General features: G+C 39.1%; 1 protein-coding gene across 4 annotated transcripts in view; it reads right to left on the bottom strand.

Moving 5' to 3' along the window:
* KAT6B (lysine acetyltransferase 6B) overlaps positions 1 to 23,413 on the bottom strand; it is a 146,427-nt gene that overhangs the window by 14,371 nt on the left and 108,643 nt on the right. For all 4 annotated transcript variants that reach the window (XM_075217062.1, XM_075217063.1, XM_075217065.1 and 1 more), the window contains 7 exons: positions 22,775 to 22,890; positions 20,804 to 20,945; positions 18,578 to 18,739; positions 17,501 to 17,594; positions 11,070 to 11,301; positions 9,389 to 9,548; positions 8,183 to 8,449 (listed from right to left, as the gene is read on the bottom strand). In XM_075217062.1, coding sequence (XP_075073163.1) covers positions 8,183 to 8,449; positions 9,389 to 9,548; positions 11,070 to 11,301; positions 17,501 to 17,594; positions 18,578 to 18,739; positions 20,804 to 20,945; positions 22,775 to 22,890 — 1,173 coding nt within the window. The remainder of the gene's footprint in view (positions 1 to 8,182; positions 8,450 to 9,388; positions 9,549 to 11,069; positions 11,302 to 17,500; positions 17,595 to 18,577; positions 18,740 to 20,803; positions 20,946 to 22,774; positions 22,891 to 23,413) is intronic.

Raw genomic sequence — 23,413 nt, 5'->3', positions numbered from 1 at the left:
TAAAGATGCACTTAGCAAAACAAAGCACAGAACAAAAGCACCGCTGGACTCCGCAAGGACAGAGCACTGGACTGATGCACCACTGGACTCAGCAAGGACACAGCACTGGACTGATGCACCACTGGACTCAGCAAGGACACAGCACTGGACTGATGCACCACTGGACTCAGCAAGGACAGAGCACTGGACTGATGCACCACTGGACTCAGCAAGGACAGAGCACTGGACTGATGCACCACTGGACTCAGCAAGGACAGAGCACTGGACTGATGCACCACTGGACTCAGCAAGGACAGAGCACTGGACTGATGCACCACTGGACTCAGCAAGGACAGAGCACTGGACTGATGCACCACTGGACTCAGCAAGGACAGAGCACTGGACTGATGCACCACTGGACTCAGCAAGGACACAGCACTGGACTGATGCACCACTGGACTCAGCAAGGACACAGCACTGGACTGATGCACCACTGGACTCAGCAAGGACACAGCACTGGACTGATGCACCACTGGACTCAGCAAGGACACAGCACTGGACTGATGCACCACTGGACTCAGCAAAGACTTTTTTGATTTTTTTTTTAATATTAATTTAAAAGGATTTTTGGAGAATTTTTCTTTTTTTTTTCTTTTTATGGAAGAATTTTTAATACTTTTGAAAGAAATATGCACTTTGCAGAACAAAGCACAGGACAAAATGCACCGCTGGACTCAGCAAGGACAGAGCACTGGACTGATGCACCACTGGACTCAGCAAGGACAGAGCACTGGACTGATGCACCACTGGACTCAGCAAGGACAGAGCACTGCCAAAAGCACCACTGGACTCAGCAGGACAGAGCACAGCACAGCACAGCACGAGAAATAGCAGGACAGAGGACCACCTAACACACCCTCCCTCTTCCCTGATCAATGCCCGAGTGAAGACGGCGGCGGCAAGCGGGGAATTTAAAGGTTCCGAGTATCGCGAGATCCGACAGCGGGATTATGACTCAGAGCCTCGTTTTAAGTTTCAGAATCGGCGGGAATACCCGGACAGTGCTCGGATCCGCAATGTTCGGGGGGGCTCGGATTCCAGGAAACCGAGTGCGCTCATCCTTAATATATACAGAACAAATCCAATAAAGTCACTGCAGACAGTAGCTGCAGAATGCAAGTCGTGACAGTTGGCCATAGCAACTAAATAAAATGTTTTTCCTTTTTTTTTTCAGTTTATAACCTGTAATACAAGACTACTACAATCTGATGGTCTGCCATGGGCAACACCCATATTTTCCTGTCCACTAGTTTCCAGAATGAGGGAAATTGTATGGAAGGAAGTTGTAACAAGTATATTAATTTAACTAGAGATGTGTAGGCTCGGTTCTCCGAGAAACAAGCCCACCCGAACTTAGCAGATCCGAGTACCGAGCCAAGCCGGCTGGGTATTTTTGCGCGCCCTCAGAATTGAAAACGAGGTAAAATGTCATTGTTACGTCATCTGATCTCGCCAGTTTTGGATTCTATAAGTACCGCCCTCCACAGTAATCCAGTGCCATTTCACAGAGAGACACAGAAGGGGTAGCACAGTTCTTGGCAGTCTCTAGTGCAGCTGGGCAGCGTCAGTTAGAAAAGAAAGAGGAGGCGTAGCAGAGTTCTTCAAAGTCTCCAGTGACATTCTACTGAGTTATAGCTCACACAGAAACGAGAGCACTCCATTGCTATTTGTCATTGCTGAAATAGAAATAGGGCTGGCAATGTTCTTCAAAATCTGCAGTCACATTTTACTGTTATCAAAATGGATTCACAGTAGTACACAGAAGACCAGGAGCACCATGCAGCTGGTGGCACCAGATATGATGATCGTAATCCCTCTATATCATCTGCTAAATCGCATAGTGTTTTTAAATCAGGGAAACAAAAAATGTAAAAAAAACACATTTTACCTTGGTAAAGAAAAAAAACCCTATAATCCAGGCAAAGTTATCTGCGGGAAAAATAAAATTGCCAACATGCCATTCTACACATGCAGTGGCAAGGAAAGAATGAGGCATTTGCCTTTCTGTATGAGTGCTAGTTCTGCAACTGTCACTGAGGCATCTTCTTGTAAGGTCAGTCATGACCAAGCAAGACCTTCTCATTCTGACTCCAAAAGTGGTGTCCTAATAATTTTACGTGCGAAAGCTGAGCTGGAAGAAAACAGTAAGTAGAGGAAAATGTATGTTCAGATTCAGAAATGACACAAATCCCTGAGGAGTGTCTATCCACCAGTGCTATGTGTAAGCCTGACCTTTCTGATAGTGTACCCATAAAGAAGGCGCCTTTCAGCATTTCTGCAGATGTGTGCATGAGCAGCCCAAATGTAGCCTGTGATACCCAATTTGAGGATTGCCACTATGTAATTGCAACAGGATCAGAGGGATATTTGTGTAGCCGACGAGAGCGCTAATGAGGATGTTGATGAAGATGATGTTGTTTGTGTAAGTCCTGCACCAGTGGAAGCAGTTCTTGCACGTGATAAGAAGAAGGCCATTGTCATGCCTGGACATAAGACCAAAAAATCCACTTCTAAAGCCAGTCAGTATAGATAGGGACCTTAACCATCTAGGAACCTCATCCATGTTACGCCATTTGAAGTGACTGCATGGCACGCTGTTGGGAAAATCGGAAACTTATGCTAAAAAAGTAACAACAAACAGTCCAGCATCAGCTAGGTCCCTCCTCTCAGCTAGATCCAGACACCTGCAATCTACACCCACAAAATCTTCCTCATCAATATCCTCAGTAGCAATCAGTTAGTCCTCCATCTAAGTTGCTAAGGCTAGATGATTCCTCCACTATCCTGGATTTCTCCGAAAAATTCCTAAGCGTTAGTCCCAGTAATGCTGCTGCTGGGGGTGGATCTTCATCCCAGAAGCATACCAAGAAGAAGACTACTAGTAGTTTACAACAACTGACTGTTAAACAATCCTTTGCAAGAGGAAGCAAGTATGAAAGCTGTCACCCAATCGCAAAGCGGATCACAGACGCCATGGCGACTATACTAGTATTAGATCTTTCTGATACAATAAACTGATTTTGACACAATAAACTTGGTGGTGCAGAGCTTTTTTAAAAAATGACAGGGACGTGCAGGAGATGCGGTTTGTGGCCCATAAAATATCTGGACATTTCCGACATTTGGCAACAGCATGTAGGAGATTGCAGCAGCTATAAGAGCAATTTAATTTGCCCTGATACCAACTGAATCAAGAGGTGGTAACAAGGTGGAATTCCACCCTGTATATGCTTCTGAGGATGGAGGAAAGCAAAAAGCCATCCACGCTTACTCCACAAGCCATGACTGGGAAAGGAGGGGAAATGTATTTTAGTCCTGCGCAGTGGAGAACACTTTCCGCGTTGTGCAAGGTGGTGAAACCATTCGAAGTAGTCACCTGTGAAGCAAGTTCAGACGCTGCTAGTTGAGCCAAGTGATTGCCTTAATTAAACTTTTGGAAAAGCAGCTTGAGAAACTGAAGGAGGACAGGAAACAAAGCAATTACGCTAAGTATGTCGGACTTGTAGATCAAATACTTTATTCGCTTCGCCAGGTTCGAAGAGTTATCAAAACCTTGAAATCGGATCACTACATTTTGGCGACTGTGCTTGATCCTAGGTTTAAGAGCTATGTCTTCTCTTTGCTTCCAACTGACCCAGATCTGGAGAGATGCAAGGAGCTCCTGGTGAGCAAGATGACAGCTCAAGTGTTACGTGACAGGATGGCGTCTCCTCCTTCAGTTTCTCAGTCAACTGCTGCTAGGAAAAAAACTTAGCTTTCCCAAAAGACCCAGGGATGATGCAGCATTTTGACACCTGGGGGTAAATGTATCAATATGCGGGTTCTTCAACACCCGCGTGTTCAGCCTCTTCCGCGATTAAATTTCAAGCGGCGCTGCATTGTAAAGGGAAGTTAACCCTTTACAATGCAGCGCCGCTTGAAATTTAATCGTGGAAGAGGCGGAGCACGCGGGTGTTGAAGAACCCGCATATTGATACATTTACCCCCTGGTCTTTTCTAAAAGAATTTACCAAAAAACGTGACAAAACTGCCGTAACTCCATCTGATCCTACCATCGACATCCAAAAAAAGGTGGAGGATTATTTTAACAACAGCATAGAAATAGACACATCAGACAGTCCCTTTACATACTGGGAGGAAAAAAAAGAATTTGGAGACCCATCTACCAACTTGCTTTGCACTGCCTAAGCTGTCCACCGTCCAAGTGTGTACTCGGAAAGGGTTTTCAGCACAGCTGGGAACCTTGTCAGCAATCGGCGTAGGAGGCTACTTCCTCAAAATGTGGAAAAGATGATGGTCATAAAAATTAACTACATTTTCCACGAAGAAGGCCTTTCCCACCAATTACATCAAAATACAGAGACTTCTGTAACGGTGGATTCCAGCGGTGATGAATTAGCAATGTGTGAGGATGATGTACAACACTGATGAGGGTGAGGATGAGGCTGTTGACAACATCATCTTGCAAGCCACAGTAGAGTTCATTAACAGCACTGTTACCTTAGGTGCCTTAAGACCATTGTTAGCTTGTTTTGTAGGGGCCCAAACAAACCAAGCACATCAGACACAAAAGTAGCACTCCTTGTCGCTGAAGTGCTTGTTTTGTTAAAGTGTGCATGTCCTTTTTAAGATCCAACATAAGGGTGTGTGGGAGAGCCCAAGGACAATTCCATCTTGCACCACTTTTCCTTTTAGCTACCGCTGTGTGCCAATGTTACCTACATGTGCTATATACTGTTGTGTGCTTTGCAATAAAATCAAAGACACCCATTGCTGATGCAGATGACTCCGCACAACATTTTGTCATCTGGTCTTGTTTGCTGTAAAAGAATTGACCAAAATTAGTGACACCTTTACTAGAACTCCACTTGATCCTACTATCCGCTATCAATATCCAATGAATGGTGGAAGATTATTATTAATTTATTTGAACGGTATAAAAACAACAGTTTTATTAACAAAGAACAACGTTGCTTGCAGAAGTAATGTAAGCATGGATGTCTAAATAGACGTGTATACCTATTACTCAAACCTTCCACTTTGCTGCTGTTTCATCAGTACTGCACAAAAGTGTTTGTTATCTGCACTTTACGTTAAAGGAACATAACTATATTATAATTTTTGGGGAATTGGGGCTGATTCGAAGCTCGGTGATGTCCTTGCTTTTTGCTGCTTCAATAGCTCTTTTTAATACATTGTCTGGAACAAGATCCAATATACTCATGTCAGAGTGATCACAGCCAATTTTTGGACAGCTGGCGAATTTCCCATTCTGAAATTTGTTTTCAATCATTCTTCAATTTCTTCTCTGTCGTACGTGTGACCACATACTTTGTTTTTCACTGGGTTCACCATCTCCAATCTGCCGGGGTACCCTGGATTGGTCTTGGTTTGATAAATGCACGCATCCCGGGATGTCATCGCTCGTTGCCATGTATTAGCTTAAGCATTACCGGAGTTATCCAAGGAACGGATGGAGCGATCAAATGAACCATAACTGATTTCATGAGCCATTCTCAGTTTCACTGTACCGGCAGTGTGCTCAGGGTACAGCGATCTCCTCGTCTTCATCTTCCAAAGCATAGTCTGCAGGGGCCGGTGACTCACCCATTTGTTTTCTGAGGTCTCTTAGCTGTTCTTTAAACTAGACATATTTATCATCCTGCCTCAGGGCCTCTGTATTATTCTTCTGAATCGCAGTGTATCTCTCGTGTACAAGCTCTCTTAAATCCGGGATCTCATCCGGTGGGTTACGTTTTAATTTAAATACGGTCTCCTGAACTACGTCTATATAATGGTTTAAATCACTGTTCAATGCACAGTATTCCAACATGACAGATTCCATTCTGCCCACATGTTCCGTGTCACAGTCTGTCTGAAGAAGATCTAATGCCACTCCAGTTGCAATATCCATTCCCTTGTCTACATAAGTTTGGCAGTTCTTCAGGGATGAGAGGAAGGTATCCACAGAGCAGAAGGAGATTAAAGATGCAGCACAAGCAGACATTGTTTAATAATATAGAGTTCATTGACAGCACTGTTAGGCTTAAGGCAGCTAAGCTATTGGTAGCTTGTTTTGTGGGGGTCCAAACAAACCAAGCACTTCAGCCACAAAAGTGGCACTGCTTGTCGCTGGAGTGCTTGGTTTGTTAAACTGTACATGTCCTTTTCAATATCTTACATAAGGGTGGGTGGGAGGGACCAAGGACAATTCCATCTTGCACCACTTTTCTTTTCTGCCATTGCTGTGTGGAAATGTTTCCTAGATGTGCTATGAACTGTCGTGTGTTTTTGCCGTTGCTCTTTCGCTTAGCACCCAGCCAGCTCGCTGCAGTCTTTCCCGAGAGTGGATGAAAATACTATTGTGACCTGTGAGGTCGTCAAAATTGACTGGAAATGACTGGAAATTAATGTTATTGAGGTAAAAATAATGTAGGATGAAAACACAGCAAAATTATGTGATTGTAGCATATTTTAGCTATTTTTTCTAAAAATAAAATAAAAAATACAGATTCAAAACCAAAATAAAAACACGCAAGAGCGGTTTTGCCAAAACCAAAACATGAAGTTAATCCAGATCCAAAACAGTGAACATCTCTAACCTAAACCCATAATATGTGTGACGCATTGTAGCTCATTTGATATGCCTAGGCGGATTGCAAAAAGTGAACATTTCACGCAAGACTAGAAAAGGGATGGTATTCAAAACTCAGTGGGAACATATTTAACCACAATAATTTTGCAGATTACAGGAAACAGATTAAGATCTGCAAATGCAAGAACCATGCAGTTTTTTTGCATATGAGGAAAGGCATAACAGATATGTCTAGTTAAACATCCACACCACTCTGAACACATAATAAAAAATACAGGACCTAGTATAAGGAATTGCTATGGTTTGCATTACCAAACTATAACCAGGAGAGGTCACTGCTTCCTTAATTAATGTTCTGCATATATCCTGTACCATATGCTTTTATTTGGGCAAATATATCCAATAACACCTTTGCTTGCAGCATGCTTGTCATCAATGACCTAATGCTGATGGTAATAGTTTACATGCTATAAATATGTATGTATGTATGTATATGTATGTATATATATATATATATATATATATATATATATATATATATATATATATATATATATATATATATATATATATATATATATATATATAGCAACATAAAAAAGGTACACAGGGCCTTGCATGCAATAACCTACAATCAAACTTTAGAGCAAAGTAAACAATGATGTATCCCTAATTATAGGCATGAAACATTCCTTAGATCACCTATACCTTTTTTCATAAAATGAAAGCAGTTCTCTACCTATAATGAAAACAAAATGACTGTCTGCAGTACCAGAGGGCAGAATAGAGAAAAAATAGTGCTTGCCATCTCCTGTCCTAATGACCTGGTGAAAATCCAGCTTCACTTTCCACTCCCAGCGTTTGTCTGTGCGGAAGCCAACACAAATAGCTGTACGTTAAACTATGATCTGCCATTCCACATCTCTGTTCGGAGCTTGAACTGTAGCATTCAAGCAGTGTACAGAGAAGCAGGTCATCAGATAGTAGTTTGGCCTGCAACTAACTGTGCAGGCTTCCACACACCAGTGAGACACTATTGCTGAAGGTTGCTCGATTTTCACTGATCACTGGGGGAAGGTGGTCTTTTTTTTTTTTAAAATGAACCCCCTTTAAGACATGTTTTTGCACTAAAAGAAAAATACACAAACTTATCAAATGATCACTTTCTGTATGCCAGCTTACATTTACATGACCCACCAATGCCCCCTTAAGTAGTCTGGACATCTAACTGTTCCTTCTTAAAGGCTACTCTATTGATCTATTAAAAAACTGGAAAGTAAAATCATACATTAGACTATGCCCAGTGTGCACACAACTTTAAATTATAGTTACAGCTGAAGAAGTCTGTGCTAGTAATTTATTATTAATTTGATAAATTATGACATCATTATTTTTGTTCTAATACTTATTAGAAAATCTTGCAGTCTGCGGCTAAGTGTTGTGTCAGTGTTACATACAATGTGGGGGGAAAAACTGACCCCCGCCCTCCTCAAAAAAAAAACCACTTACAAAGCATGCACATATTTTCAGTTTCAATTAAGCAATTACCTTTCTCTTCACCAAAAGTGTTTGAGGTTTGGTCAGTATGGGGGGTGTAGCTTCTGGACATTGTTCTTCATCTCCTTCTTCGCTGCTATCTTTGCTTTGCTCTGTAGGGTGCTCCTCAACTGATATTAATGAGGTTTTGGCCGTAGGAAGCAGATACATGGCAACAGCCTCTTCCTTTGATGGGGACTGCTTTGATTGACTTTGAGAGGAGTGAATGGGCTGGTATTCTTGCTCACCACAGCTTGCCTGTTCAATAAGAAGTTCTGGCTGCAGGATTGAGAAATGATATAGGTTATTGCGTGGTACCAGTTATACAATATATATTTAAGTATTGCAGTATTCATTATCACTTATATTTTCCATCAATTCCAGTTTTATCATTGCATTGTTAAACCTACTTAAAAGTGGATTGAAAAATAGATTTGAAAATCCTGCGGCATCATCATTTAGCTCTTTCTTCTACTGTTTTCCCAAATACTCTTTCCTCGACATACCTTGGCAACCATCTGCATCATGTAGTTGTTAGCACAACTTTGTTTCTTATAGTATGCTGAGAAATGTATGTTCATTTTTGTCCTTCACCAAAGCTAAGGAAATGATTAGTATACATCTAAACTTTATTCTAAGTACCAATTTGTAAATGTTATTCCTGGGATCAAAACAGATATACTGAGTAGCACTAAACAGGCTTACATTTGATCACCAAGCATAGTTCCTCTTACTTAAGACTCCTATCTATTGAAACTTAAATATTACCATTGGACTTCTCACAACTCTATAATAAGCACTACAGGAGCATTTGTTGGAATGCTTACATTTAGGGGGGTATTCAATTGACGGCGTGATCACCGAAAATTGAGCGCTCTAAAAATATTACCGTTAATACGGTAAACTGCGCATAAAAACCGTTAATACGGTAATTTACTTGCTGGTTTTCAGCTCGCAGCTCAGGGAGCTGCAAGCTGAAATTCAGCGAGTAATTACCGTATTAACGGTAATATTTTTAGAGCGCTCGATTTTCAGCGATCACGCCGTCAATTGAATACCCCCCTTTCAGTACACCTCCATTGGAACCAAACAGTTTTATGCAGAATATGTGTGTAAAGCAATATTGGCTAGAACAACTATGTCTGCAAAACTCTCTGTTTACGTTGTATGGAAAGTAACTGCATGACTGATGGCTGGTTATAAAGAATAAATCTTTACCTCCTTTTCGGCTTCTCTCTCTTCTTCGGACACAATAGCATTTAAGGAGATCACCGGCGTCCACCTAAGACAGTCTGGATCAACTTCATTTACACGGGATCGAGATTCTACTTTTACCATGTAACTTGCCATGACTTTTTCACGTCGAATAATAAGAAACCTGCAATGCAATACAGCTAAATAATTTATAAAATTGCATCGATTCGTAAGCAGTCCTGTATTTAACAGGTAGCCTTCCTTCATTGATTTGGTCAACCTATGGCTAGTGCTACATGAAATAAAAAAAGTTACCCATGGTGCATGTGACCCGAGTTTTACGCAACGTAGTAAGCCATCTGTAACCACCAAATTCCTATGGGATCAGCTATAGTTGCTTCTGATTACCAGATATTAATCAAAACATTCCGATACAAGTGTAGCTCAACCACAAATTGCTGGCAGGTCACTAATAGAGATATGTGGTTTCATAACTGCAGGGAATTATTACTAGTGTAATGAGACACGAGTATTGCTGAGCATCTAAATTTGCATGAAGTTGCCAAAGAGGACAGTGAGGTAACATGGCAATTTTTTTTTTACCCCCCCCCTCCCCCCTCCACCTAAATACTAAACTAGCCACTTGTTCCATTATAATTGTGCTATATGTACATCACAACACTACCTTGTTTGTTTGGGAGTTATTAGAATTGCAAAATATTAACTGAAAAAACAAAAGCAAAAAGATGATGATGATGATGATGATGATATCTCAATCGTGCCAGGTAGCTTGTATTACTGCACCTATATGTAATTTTAAGAAAATCAATTTCTAGCTATAGTTTAAAGAAAAACATATTATTATAACCTGTAGATGTCACTATTACTACTGCAGTCCATGAGGCGTTTACTCTAACTAAAAGCTTTGGCTTGATTTTGTAAAATGAAATCAGATATTTATTTTTAATGGAAACTACACACATATATATTAGGGAGATGAGTTAGATGAATGTCTAAAAAAATTGCACACAGTATTTACCATGGTATACAGAAGATCCACCACCCCCTCCTTTCAAAGAAACCACTACAGTTCCGAAATAGCTCAACACATCACATGGTTACTTGAGAAAACTGCAGGAAATAAGTCACTATAAAATATTTCTAATCAAATCATTATGTTTAAATCAAACAAGAACTTATAATGTACCGTATTTCCCCATGTATAAGACGCACCTTTTTCCCAAAAATGTTGGGTCTAAAACCCGGGTGCATCTTATACAGGGGCAGCGGGGGGGGGGGGGGGAGGGAGGGGGAGCGGGGCATCGTTACAGTGGCAGCAGGGGGGGATCCAGCAGGCGGGGAACAGGCAGAGTGGCAGCGGGGATCCAGCAGGTGGGGGACAGGCAGAGAGTGGCAGCGGGGATCCAGCAGGCGGGGGACAGGCAGAGTGGCAGTGGGGATCCAGCAGGCGGGGGACAGGCAGAGTGGCAGCGGGGGATCTAGGAGGATCGTAATACCGTAATATTTTTTTTTTCAAATTTCGGGGTCAAAACTAAGGTGCGTCTTATACATGGGAGCGCCTTATACATGGGGAGATACGGTAATTATAATTAAAGTTCTTTACTAACTTTTTTAAACTTTATTTCTCTGTTAAGTATATAAGCAGATGATGTTTAAAGTACAGTAACTATTGTGTCTCACTCACCTGTCTCCTCTTCTGTCTATCATGTTGAGATGCTGCAAAGTGGTGGCAATGTCATGAGGACACATTCCTGTGGCTCGACTAAGACCTTTTACATTGATCTGCTTCTCGTGATGAGTAGACAAATAGTCTATGACGACACTCTTCCAGTATGCCAAATAAGATAAACGGCCCAAGTCTGATAGAGGTTTCTCGGGAGAGCCTGCCTGCCCCTCGCACCGGGAAAGCAGGTAGCCTACAGCAAAATTGGGAAAGTGGAGCATTATGGGAAGTTACTACAAATACTGACATTTTTTGCATGTTAAATTCAGAAATGTGGTTAATGCCTAAAAGAAGCCTAATGTATTGTTTTAAGCATGCAAAAACACAGAGGTTAAATAAATGACTTGTTAGGTTAAATTGATTCAATAACTGTTGTGAACTATGGTTCGGCTTTTAGTAAACAATGTCTTTTATTAAAGTGATTAATATGAGTAAACTGAATATACAGTAACCATTTAACAGTAACTAAGCAAAATTAATAAATAATTTCTATATTACTATTGAAGGGTTAACAGCTTACTTCCTTGTTATGCTTATGTTACACATATCTGAAATATTATATGCTGTGTGCAGATGATGTACCGTGTGCAAATCTTACGCCGGGTGCAGAACTATCTTATACAATATATACATTATCCAATCATGTTATCTCCACGTATCTCTTGATTTATACTCCTCCCAATGCGTCAAAACTTAACCTATCAGCTTCTCCATAATATCTAACACACCCTAAGAGCTTGTCTTTATATACTTGTGTTAAATGAACAATAAACAGAGTGAATCTTAACTACTTGGTGTTGTGTATTAATTGTAGACTTAAGGTTCATTCTCACGGATATCTAAGAGGCCATCACATCGAGGGGTACAGGTTAAAGGAATATATCCTTACAACTATCATACCATGACATTGCTAATCAGTTAAATGTAAGCTCACGTTCAGCTAGAAGTTATTTCAGGCATAAGGTTCATATGTAGGCTGATGATTATTTTATATTTGCCCTTCGGACCAATATAAAAGCAAGCAGAGTTTGTGGTCTGTCCTGTATTTACTAAAAATACTGTGATAATTGGGAGAGTTTATTGTAGTGATTTACATGCTTCCAATGTGTGGACATGATCTACTGAAAGCAATGACTGGCAACACACCATGGGCAAATGTAAAACCACTGTAAACATGCACCCAAAGAGAGTCTTTATACTGCAGTGCTAGGCCTTCAAAAGGCCCGCACATTACCCTTAATCTCAGCAGTAAGTTAAAACAGTATATTTATTCAAAGAAAGAGACACCTATCGGTAATAACAAATCAGCAGGCATTTTAAACAAGTGTTACAAGCTATAACAAAGCTAACAATAAAGCAGGATGGAGCTGAGGGCCGCATATTGCCTATTACTGGTATACAGTGCCCTTCAATATGTTTACAGGCAGGATGCCCGTTGTGCATTATAAATCTTACCCCACAATCAAACTTCAGCTGAGTTCTGAAAAGATCCTGAAAGGTTTATATTATATAGAAATATATTCCCAAATCCTATTATTATCTCTTTTACATAAGTCAATTTGTATTTTTAGTGTGGAATTTCTGTGTGGAATATTTGTATTCTTCAGTAACAAAATTTTTACATCAACATAGGGTAGTCATATTACATTTTCCAAACCCATGAACAGACATTGAAAATCACAAAGTGGCACTAAGATAATAGGATAATAACAGTAACTTAATATAGTCAGAATCATGCCGTGTTATGAGTCACCATCTTCGGATTGGAACTGCCGCTGTACCAGTGACTCGCCTACTGCTGCTCGGAATACCATCTTCAGCTCAGCTAAGTTCCTCTTCGCTACTACTTCTATTGAATTGCCGCTGTACCAGTAATTCGGCTGCTGTTGCTTTGAGTTACCATCTACGGATCAGCTAAGTTCTTCTCTACTATTTCCGCTACTCAACCGCTGCTCTGCATTACTATGAGACCGGCTTCCCTGCTACTACTTCCAGTATTTCTCTGACTCACCGTAACCCCTCCTCTGTATCATGCTCTGCCAACACTCATTCAGGGGACTGTGACCAGTGCGTTAGGAGCAGCAAAATCCACACACTCTTGCGGGGGTCACTGGTGACCACCACCTACCCGTTAGACCCCGCGCCCCTGAATGAGCTATAATATTTGGCGGTTACAAGGGATCCACTAAATATCCATCGGACTTGTGATAATTAACTATAATTAATTAATTCATTTAAACCAATCAATCATTTACATACCATATTAAAAAAGAGGAATACTGTCATATTAAAAATATTTTAAGACTCTTTTTAAGACAACTTTGAAATAGTCATGATCACAAAGAAAAACTTTGCTTAACATTTGTGAATATGTTAAAATGAAAGTTATTAGAGATTTTTATACTCTACTGTGTTTTTGTTTTGTTTTTACATTGAAGATAGTTTTAAAATTTGGCAGACACGTTACTTTTGCCAGGTCAGTCCATGTTTATAACAACAATTTTTTGTAAATTCAGATAAGTATCTTTTATTACATATTACTCGTCTATGCAAAACAATTCACTCTATGTAACAAATCCCTTATCCTACCCTCTTCATTCTTACCTAAAAGTAAGCATTATTTAGAGCACTAGTGAGTAAGATTATATTTTTCAGAGGCCATGTATTACTTTTGTGAAGAAGCATCGAATCATATAATGAAAATCAGAGACACAGCTTGCAGCCTATACAGTACAGTTGGTTAACCAATGGCAGTTCCTCAAGCTGATGTCACATCACCATCCAATCAATCACAGACTAGTCTGCTAAACAGACTGTAGGAATGCACAATGCACACTCTAAATCATTAGGAAGAGAATCAAAGAAACAAAATTACCATGGACAGGGGGACTGTAGCAGGTGGCCACAAATTAGGTAAAGTATAACTAGCTCACGTATGTACTACAACAGAATCTCACAAAACTTTCACATATCTGATACTTCTACTAAAATATGGTTGATGTTCAAACACAGATTGTACACAGATGTGGATCTAATGGGATTTACTCTACTGCAGTCCACCTGAAAACAATTATATTTCGGCTCCGCTACTATGGCTGTTTAATTTGCTCATGCTAGGGTTAAAGTGCAAACTCCAAGTAATGTCACCATTAGTTCTTTTTGGCTAGTATCAAGATGTTTAAAGCCACCACTATGCCTCCTCAATCCAAACTTTAACAATTAATCGTACTGTAACTCACTAGCAGAACAAACATGAAGATTTAAAATAATGAAATAGGATAATTTAATTCAAAAGAATTAGTGCTGTGTTACAGATTCTAATCCGGAAGGCAGTGAAAACCAAAATCGTAAACAGTAATTAATGGCTGCTCTTCGGTGCCTGACAAACTGTGAGGAACTTTGCAATACAAAATAATGAGGATGCAGGGTCCAAGGGGACCCCGATATAGTATATTTTAGACACTGTTCTCCAAATTATTGAAATAATTCTTATACAGAAACCCCCATGTCCCAAAGGATTAACATATAAACAATACCCCAAAAAATGTACACAAATAATGGTTGACTATACTGGTGTTTTAAAAACAACAAAATGGAATATTCTAAAAAGTGAAGACTAAAGAGAACAAGATTATGTACACAAGTGGACAACATAAAGCCTTTATCCATCATAAAGCTGGCAATAAAATATGCAGTTTCACATTTGAACAACCATTACTATTCAATAGAACTGTGGTGCTGCTAATTGTCATATGCTTTATGCTACTGGCATTCAAAAAATACTCAGAAAATTATAGTGCAGCAAAAGTATGTCAATCTGCTACAGTTCCTGCATCTGTATATATATAACATGGCACTAGCAAGTAATATCCTGTTACATGCAAGAACCAGTGGAACACATAGGGAGAAAAGGGGGTAAAGTAAAAGACACAAATCTGGCAGTGTGAGTCAGAGATAATGAGAGAGCGCTGCAGGCTGTCAGTGTTATTAAGAGGCACTTATAAGTGACACGAGAAATTTGAAGAGGGGGGGGGGCAAAGCTATCAGACTTCATATAATTACAATGAGCCGCCCTCATTACACACCTTAACAAGTCCACAAGAAACATTCAGATAGAACATTCAGACATAATGCAAAACAGACAAATATATAAACAAACCAAATAGTTCACGCAGCACAAAACAATCCAATCAAGCGAGCAATTATAGACAATTACGCTCACATATGGATATGTGCCTGTGGTAGTGTCAAAAGGTCATGTTTGAATTATGGCTTTATTGTATGTCGCTGAGAAAGCAGCACACTGTATTTCCCACAACATTAGCATTATAAGCACAAAGATCAGAGACAGCCATGGTATCCAGACAAGCACACTTCAGACACATGCGCTGCAGAGAGCACAAACAGACAAAAGAGCTACAGCACAGGCACACAGCTGCCAAGATCAGCTTAAACTATGAGTTCCAACAGAGAGAAGAGAGACGGTGGGAGGGATGGAGGGGGAAAGGACTCCATTCCGAGGGTGAGATTTTACACGCAATGCAGATCCCTTCCTTATGTTTTACCCTCGACTCTCTTCCAACCCCTTAGCTTAGATTTATTATAGGAAATGCAGGTTATATAGATATAACACAAGACTGGAGAGATTTAAAAATCTGTGAATTATTCAAACACAAAAAAAGAGATAGGCTTTACTAATACTGTGATATACGATTTAAATTGATAATTATCAAAACCAAGTGCTCTCTCTAAGATGCACCACATGGTAATGTGGTAGTTAAATATACCCTTATGGGAATAAAAATAATATAAATAAAATTTACTTTTTTATGATACAACGTACTGTTTTTTGCAACAATTACAAAATACATTGTTCCCATAACCTGTGCAATATATGCATTTATAAGTGTCACTTATACAAAAGAGTAGACATGTTCAAATACCTATGTGTAACCATTTCCAATAGAGCCTGTGATCATCTTTATTATTAATTATTATTAACATTTATATATAGGTCCAGCATATTACATAGCACTTTACAATTGGGAACAACACCGTAATAAAACAAAACTGGGTATCACAGACGGATAGAGAGGCAAGAGGGCCCTGCTTCCAGACTTACGATCTACAGAACAATAGGAGTTTGACACATGAGTTTAAATGCTACATAGTCCATAGTGGTCCAGCCAGATTGCAAAGGCAGAAAGTGTTACTGAGCTATATGTTCCAGACACACAGGAATGTTGGTCAGGAGTCAAAGGGTTGAGTATAGAAAGAACACATGCAAGTCGTGTGTGAACTGTGTGGTAATCGGATGGTTGAGAAATTCGATAATCTTCTCTGAGTTTTCAGAGAAGACTAGAAGGTTCGAAGAATAGTGGAAAGTCTTGTTATTCACGGGAAAGCATTCAACAAAGTGGGTGCAGCCCATCTGATTTAGGGAAGATCAGCAAGAATGGGATTTCAATAGTTAATGCATGAGATGAAGAGCGCAAGAATTAAAGTTTTTGTAGTGTCTTGTGTGAGATTTGTGCGGATTCTGGAAATGTACAGGCACAGGCAGTAATGCCAGAGCTCCATCTCAGCACTGCAGCACATCTCTGGGGAGAGGGAAGCTGGACGGCTACTCTCCCCTGATAAGGGACCCAGAGTGCAACCGACCAACAGGCACATCACTCCCTGGGAGGTATCTCTGCTCTACATTTAACGTGTTCTTCCCAGACAAATAAAACATAAAAGGTCTTTAAACTTAAATAAAGAAATAACCTTACTCCAAAGGGCCCTAAAAAAAAAAATAAAAAAAAATAATGGAGGATGGATCCAGGTGGGAGAAGTATATTAAGGGACAATCCAGCTATTCAACAGTTTAGGAATTAAAGTACCCTAGCTTAAATTCCACCTACTATACCCCATGGTAGCAGTGTCCCCCAATGCCAGAAGAGAGAAATAAGAGTTCTGCTACTTTTTAAGCAAGAATTTTGCATATTAAGAACACAAATGGGTCAGATAGTGATGCGCTGTGATCATAACCCACAGTAGACTGTGCATATTTCCTAAAGATATATGTGTACTAATGCTTTACTACTTCTACAAAAAGGTAGTTTATTATTTTGCTAAACCCTAAATCAAGACTCATGTCACTCACTTTTTAGAAATTTCACATGTATTGTGCAACTGCAAATAAAACAAAAGTCTTTTTGCAATAATATAGGAGTACTATAGATTTATTAATTGTGCTTCAGGCAGACCTACTGCAAAATATAAAGAAGCCAACTACTCAAGAGTCAATAAAGCTACATGAACCATGTTCTGCTTTTATACTAGAATGGGCAGCCATGATAAAGATTCTATTGACTTGAAGATTGGAAAGTTAAAATGGGGGAGGATCTTACTGAAGTCAATAAGGAACCTTCCAAATCCCTGCCGTTGGTACTGAGGCAATATCATTATACATGACACGTTGTACTTCTGCTGGCAAAGTTTCTCCTATGCAGAAAGATAAAGAAAATGAGCAAAACCGGTTCAAGAGTTAAACAACAAACACTACTGCATTTTCTTAAACTTAACATTTCGATGGCTATAAACCACCATCCTTAACCTCCATTGATTCTATTATGTGACAATGTTTTTTTTTCTTTTTATAGTACTTGGCCCATGAGCACATACTTCTAATATATATGTCGCTCTCTTCATGTCCAAGTATTTCGACAGTACTGACCTATGTCAGTGGGGCTAAACAAAGTCAGATATTCCCCCTCCAAGTAGGATTCAATACTTTTTTGGTATTGCTCACCAATCCTGTAAACTTTGCAGTCAGATGTATACGTCGGCAGCTTCCCTCTTATACAAAAAGTAACAATACTTTATTTGCTGTAAAGGTTTCTTCAATCTCCAGGCGCTTATGATTGGCTTGTACATGTAACCAGGACAGAATTTGCACCCAACACTAAATCAGCCAAATAGTATATTGCTTAAATCAAAGTATAAATAATAATACAGTCTGTGCGCAGCAACCATGTATACTATAGTTTCCCGAGGGAAAAAAAATATATATATAACGGGTAACCAAATTTTCTAGAACTATACTAACCCCTTAAACCCTGATAAGGATTACAGGACTTGCTTCTGTCAGGATTCACATTAGTTCCCACTTTACGTTATATTCACTTGTGAGGTTAACAACCAGTCACATCCCTCTCACTACATTATGCACCTAATGACTTTGTATCGCCTCCTTTTATTTTATTTTTGCCTTCTGCTGCTATTTCCAAGAACATTATATATGCATAAACAAGTCATTTTATGCAAAGTGTAAAAATAAATAAAAAATTAAAGTAAATTATTATTTGCTGGAAATGCATCACGTAATTGGTTATGTCCGATAGGGTAATATTGTTCAAAGCCTATAATGGATTTACAACCAAGTCAGTCAGACAGAGCTGCCGGTATAAGAACTGTAGACAACCTACCTTCGAGAAGTATCCAACTAAGTGGCAGCCCTTCTTGTCGTTTTTGGTGAGGACATAGAAAAGGAATGGCTCCACATCATAATATAATGTCTTGTGATCCAGGAAGAGCTTGGCCAGCAAACACAAATTTTGGCAATAGATTTTGCTGATGTTTCCATCCACCTGGGATTTAAAAACAGCACCATGGAGATTAATCCTGAGGGCAATGAATAAATAATAAGACACCTACCTGTAAGATACACATTATAAACAGAAAAGTCCTGGTTTGCAGACATATATTTAGGCCAACCTGCAGCAACGCTGTTGTTATGGGGGTAGTGTAAGTATGCACCCATGGACAATGTAGTTTACAAAGGGTTCTACATTGTACATGGCTACATACTTACATTACCCACTTAACAACAGAAATAATCACGTTGGCATGGTCAATGACTTCATCAAGTGCAGCCGCCTTCTTACTTCATCGTCATTTGCTGAAGTCTGTGTGAAGAGGAGTCGTCATCGGTGAAGGTCATGAAGCAGCCCTTCGGAAGCCTGATGTTGGGGTAGGCTTGTCAGGGTGGTCAGCATCGATATGCCGACTACCACCGATACTGAAATGGTGCATGGACTATATAACAAATCTGATCAGGATTTGTTGCCCTTTTACTCTTAAATCGCAATATTTGACACATTTCTTTTATTGCTCTTCTTTCATGGCATTAATTTTAGGACTATAGCAACCTTCACCCATCCTGCAACAAACACGTCTGTCCACATTGCCCCCCCAAATTACTTCACGCATTTCTATTTAACAGTCATGAATGTTTTTCCTACTTAAATAGCTGTACCTTTCTTTAAGTATTTTTAACTTTGCATTCTAGTTGGGGCAATATACAATATGATGTAGCACTTTCCCTTGTGTATCAAACTCATATTGTCCCACAGATTGTAAGTTTACAAGCAGGGCCCAATTACCTCCCTGTCTAAATGTATTACCCAGTATTGTTTTATTACTCTTTGTTCCCAATTGTAAAGCACTATGGAATTTGCTGGCGCTATATATAAATAAATGTTAATGATGATGATGAGCTGCAGATGTACATAAAGGGGATATGATAGGGACATTTAAAGACAAACATACGCAATCTAAAATAATACAAAACAAAAAATGACAGACTAGATGGACATGTAGGTTCTTTCCCCGACATAAAATGCTATATTTCTATGTAAGGAAAACTGAGAGCAATAATTTTCAGGAGGGGTGGTGTCATTGGAGGGAGACAGCATGCCCAGAACAAGCCATATTCTGAATACATTTTAGACATTCTAAGCAATGCAGTGTCTTCAGAGCCTCCTCTTCTCCTACAAATCACCCCTAAGTCACATAGAGGAATGTACGACATGCTGGAGAAGCAGAGTAGAGCCCAGTACCGAAATCCAATGATTACCTGTAGCAACCTGAGCAACATAGATAAATCACTATATTTTATTTATTTATGGACAACAATCTTTATATTGAGCCAGTGTGCATTTCAATTATGACTCTACCTGCTTTTGGCCATGGACTGTGGAAGGCCCCAGTCAATAACATTTTCAATTTACTAAACTCCTTGCTTGCTTCCCAGCTAGCAATTTTGCCAATAAACATAGCCCTCAGTGCTTTATTTAGCAATACTTGGTACTCTATTCTGAAGCTAGTCTCACAAAGTTCTCCCTTAAGCTGTGATCTGCACTTCACTTCACCAAAAATGTCCCCAAATCACCAATAGCATGTACTGCACCTAATAGCAGCAGTTCCCTTGCCGGCTATGCAGTCCCTGCCTGTAGCTGTGATTGCTAATAGTCTACATACAAAAGTTGTGGAATCCCCTTATTTCTTAATTTTAATGAATTGAGGCACAAGTATTGTGGTACTTTGTTGTACTGCATAGTAACACTTGTGGTTTTTTTTTTATTTTTTTATATAATATCCGACCTATGAATGCTGCATTAGTGGGGGAGGATAACATGGGTACTGGGATTTTATGGTGTTGATGCTTTGTTTTCTTGTACATTTGTTTTGTAGGTACATAATAATACGCTTTATCTTGTCTGTATCCGGTGTGTTAGTAATCATTAAACATAGGAAATGAAGGCAGCAGAACATCGCAGGGAATTCAATTCCCCCAAGGTCATATTTTCCTTTAGCCTTAATCACCAGATTTTATCTATCCAGCAGTGAGCATATCGTATTTGCCCATTCACCTCAAATACGGAGAGATCATCCTTCCTGTAGATTTCATTGGCCGGGGGGTGGAACCAGCCACACTTCTTTAAGTGGCGAAGTAAGATAGTCTTACTTTTCATATACTTCAGACAGAACTCACACAGGTAAAGCTTTGGTAATCTGATGAAAATAGCAAAAAAGAAAAATCAGAACAAGATTATCAAAATCAAGCACTTTAATAAGCCTCTGATACCTCTTATATTTATTTTCTGCACAAACTGAGCAGAACAAATGATTAAATACATTTTTACAATAATGAATATGATCCTCTCCATGACAGCTGCTCAACATTGTATTTATTGGATATTATCTAGCAGATCAGTCCTGACTAAAGAAAAGCTTCCTAAATGGTCTTTGCAGAAATCACATTTGTGCTGCACAGACTTTCTCCATCTCCTGCACACTTTGAGTAAATATGTCTGTGCCAAATCACTTCAGACATCAACACAACTGCCAACTCCTTAATCATAGAAATAGCAGTGAATGAGGCAGACAGGGAGCAAATCTAACAGTGTGCAATCCAAAATGCAATACTGTGTATTGTGCCAATAAATGTAAAACATTTTTAAAGATTACAATCTCCTTTGCCATTTATATAATCATTACTAGCATAGTACATTAAATAAGCAAGATAATGTATAACCTGGAAGTCCAAATTCTTTTGTTAAAAAAGAAACTGTGGCAGACCTAGGGGAATTCAATTCCCCCCAAATTAGCACGGCGTTAAAGCTATTACGGTAATTTTAACCCGGCTTTCTGCTCGCAACTCAGGGAGCTGCAAGCAAAAAGCAGGCATTAAAACTACTGTAATAACGGTAATTAAGCGCATTACCGTAATGACGCGCAGGACGCGTTACTTTTACCAGTAACGCGGCCAATTGAATTCCCTTAGAAATGTAAAAATATAAACAGAAATACTTTTCACGTTGTATCTATAACGTTACAACATACACGACACAAAACTTTTTTTTTTTTTTTTTTTATATCAACAATAGAAATTGTAGACTTCAACATATATTAAAAAATAAAAACTCCAAAAGGCTTCAGGAACCTGGAGGGCTTCTCTGTGCCGACAATTCTGGAGCCGAACAAAAAGTACCTATTGGAGACCCAGTTCTCTTTTAAAGTGTACATACCACCTACATACCTAACAACTCTTTCAGTTTTGAAATATGTATACGAGGTAGGAGTGGTCACAGTACACAGGGGCGTAGCCACATGTTGGGGGATGCCACCCTCCTTAAAAACACCCCTTTAATGCCACGCAGCATTGCATACCTCAGTATGCACCAATACACAAAAGCATTTTAATCCTCAATCTCAGATAACACCACATAATATATGTTCACATTTATGGTGTGCTGCAGCTTTATAATTTTTAAATATTTTATATTCACCTTTACATACATCTGCATGACTTTAGACATCTGGGCAATTAGACACATCCCCACATTGTCAAGCTGCCTGCTGCCAGTACATAGGCTCTGAATGATCACATGAGCTCAGGAAAATGTACTCACACCAACAGTTAGTTTAAGTAATGACTATGACAGAGATTTATAGCTTATTTTTATCATTAACGGTAAGCAAGCCGATTATAAATTGCTTTTGCTGCTTTTAGGCAATACGGTCAAGGTTATACTTCTTAAAATACACATGACTGGTACACTTTAAGCATGCTGAAAAAAAAATGTGAAATACTAAATTTCTTTAGAACTTTACTTAACTTGAAAGTGGAGTAGGGGTACAGTCTCTTATGCAACATGAATAATTCATATTTAATATAAAAAAAAAAAAACAACTTATTTTTGCAAACAAAAATACCTATTTGTGCCAAAATGATGCAGGTAAAAGCTACTTTTAACATTTTTCTTGACATTTACTTTTCACCTTGTAAAATATTTTTAGCAAAAAACTGGGAATGTTCAGCAAACTCGCACTGCTCTCACCTTGCATATTCCTGTGGGTAAGGCGAAGAGTACCATGTCTGTATTTCGTACTTCCCAAACTCAATGACTGAGGGATAACGCCCAGTATGGTCACCCAGAGTCTTGCATCCTATTTTCTAACCAAAATGAAAGTACAGCATCTTAGTAAGACCTACATATTTAATTATTATCAGATCATGCAGTGTAATCATCACTTCTATATATATACAGACCTTCTTGTGGAAGCTACATTTCCATTTTATAAACTTCTTATGTAGGTCATCAAAGAATTTGAGTACTAGGGAGTATTATGGGTGTTCTATTAAGTCATTCATGAAGAGCATTATAAAGTTAAACTCACTGAAATTGTCAAGTGTATATATGGAAAAACAGCGCTAAAAGAAGGTATGTCAAGACTGCAAATAACCTACCCTAAGCATAAAGAAGTTAGTGCTACACGGCTGACATTCATATCATTGAACTAGAATGCAGAGGAATTTATGCCAATAGATTATATATTTTTTAATAGATTAATACATTTTTTTTCAAAGTATTTAATCCCATAAAATAATTACATCAGTTAGGCCACTAAATTGTAAAATAGGAAACGTAACTGTAGAAGAAGAAGGGAAAATTAATCTTTTAAATAGTGTGTGAGTG

This window comes from Mixophyes fleayi, chromosome 6 (genome assembly GCF_038048845.1).
Source record: "Mixophyes fleayi isolate aMixFle1 chromosome 6, aMixFle1.hap1, whole genome shotgun sequence".
Taxonomy (NCBI): Eukaryota; Metazoa; Chordata; class Amphibia; order Anura; family Limnodynastidae; genus Mixophyes; species Mixophyes fleayi.
The sequence above is the reverse complement of the archived record's forward strand: the minus strand, read 5'-3'. Positions and strand labels throughout refer to the sequence as shown.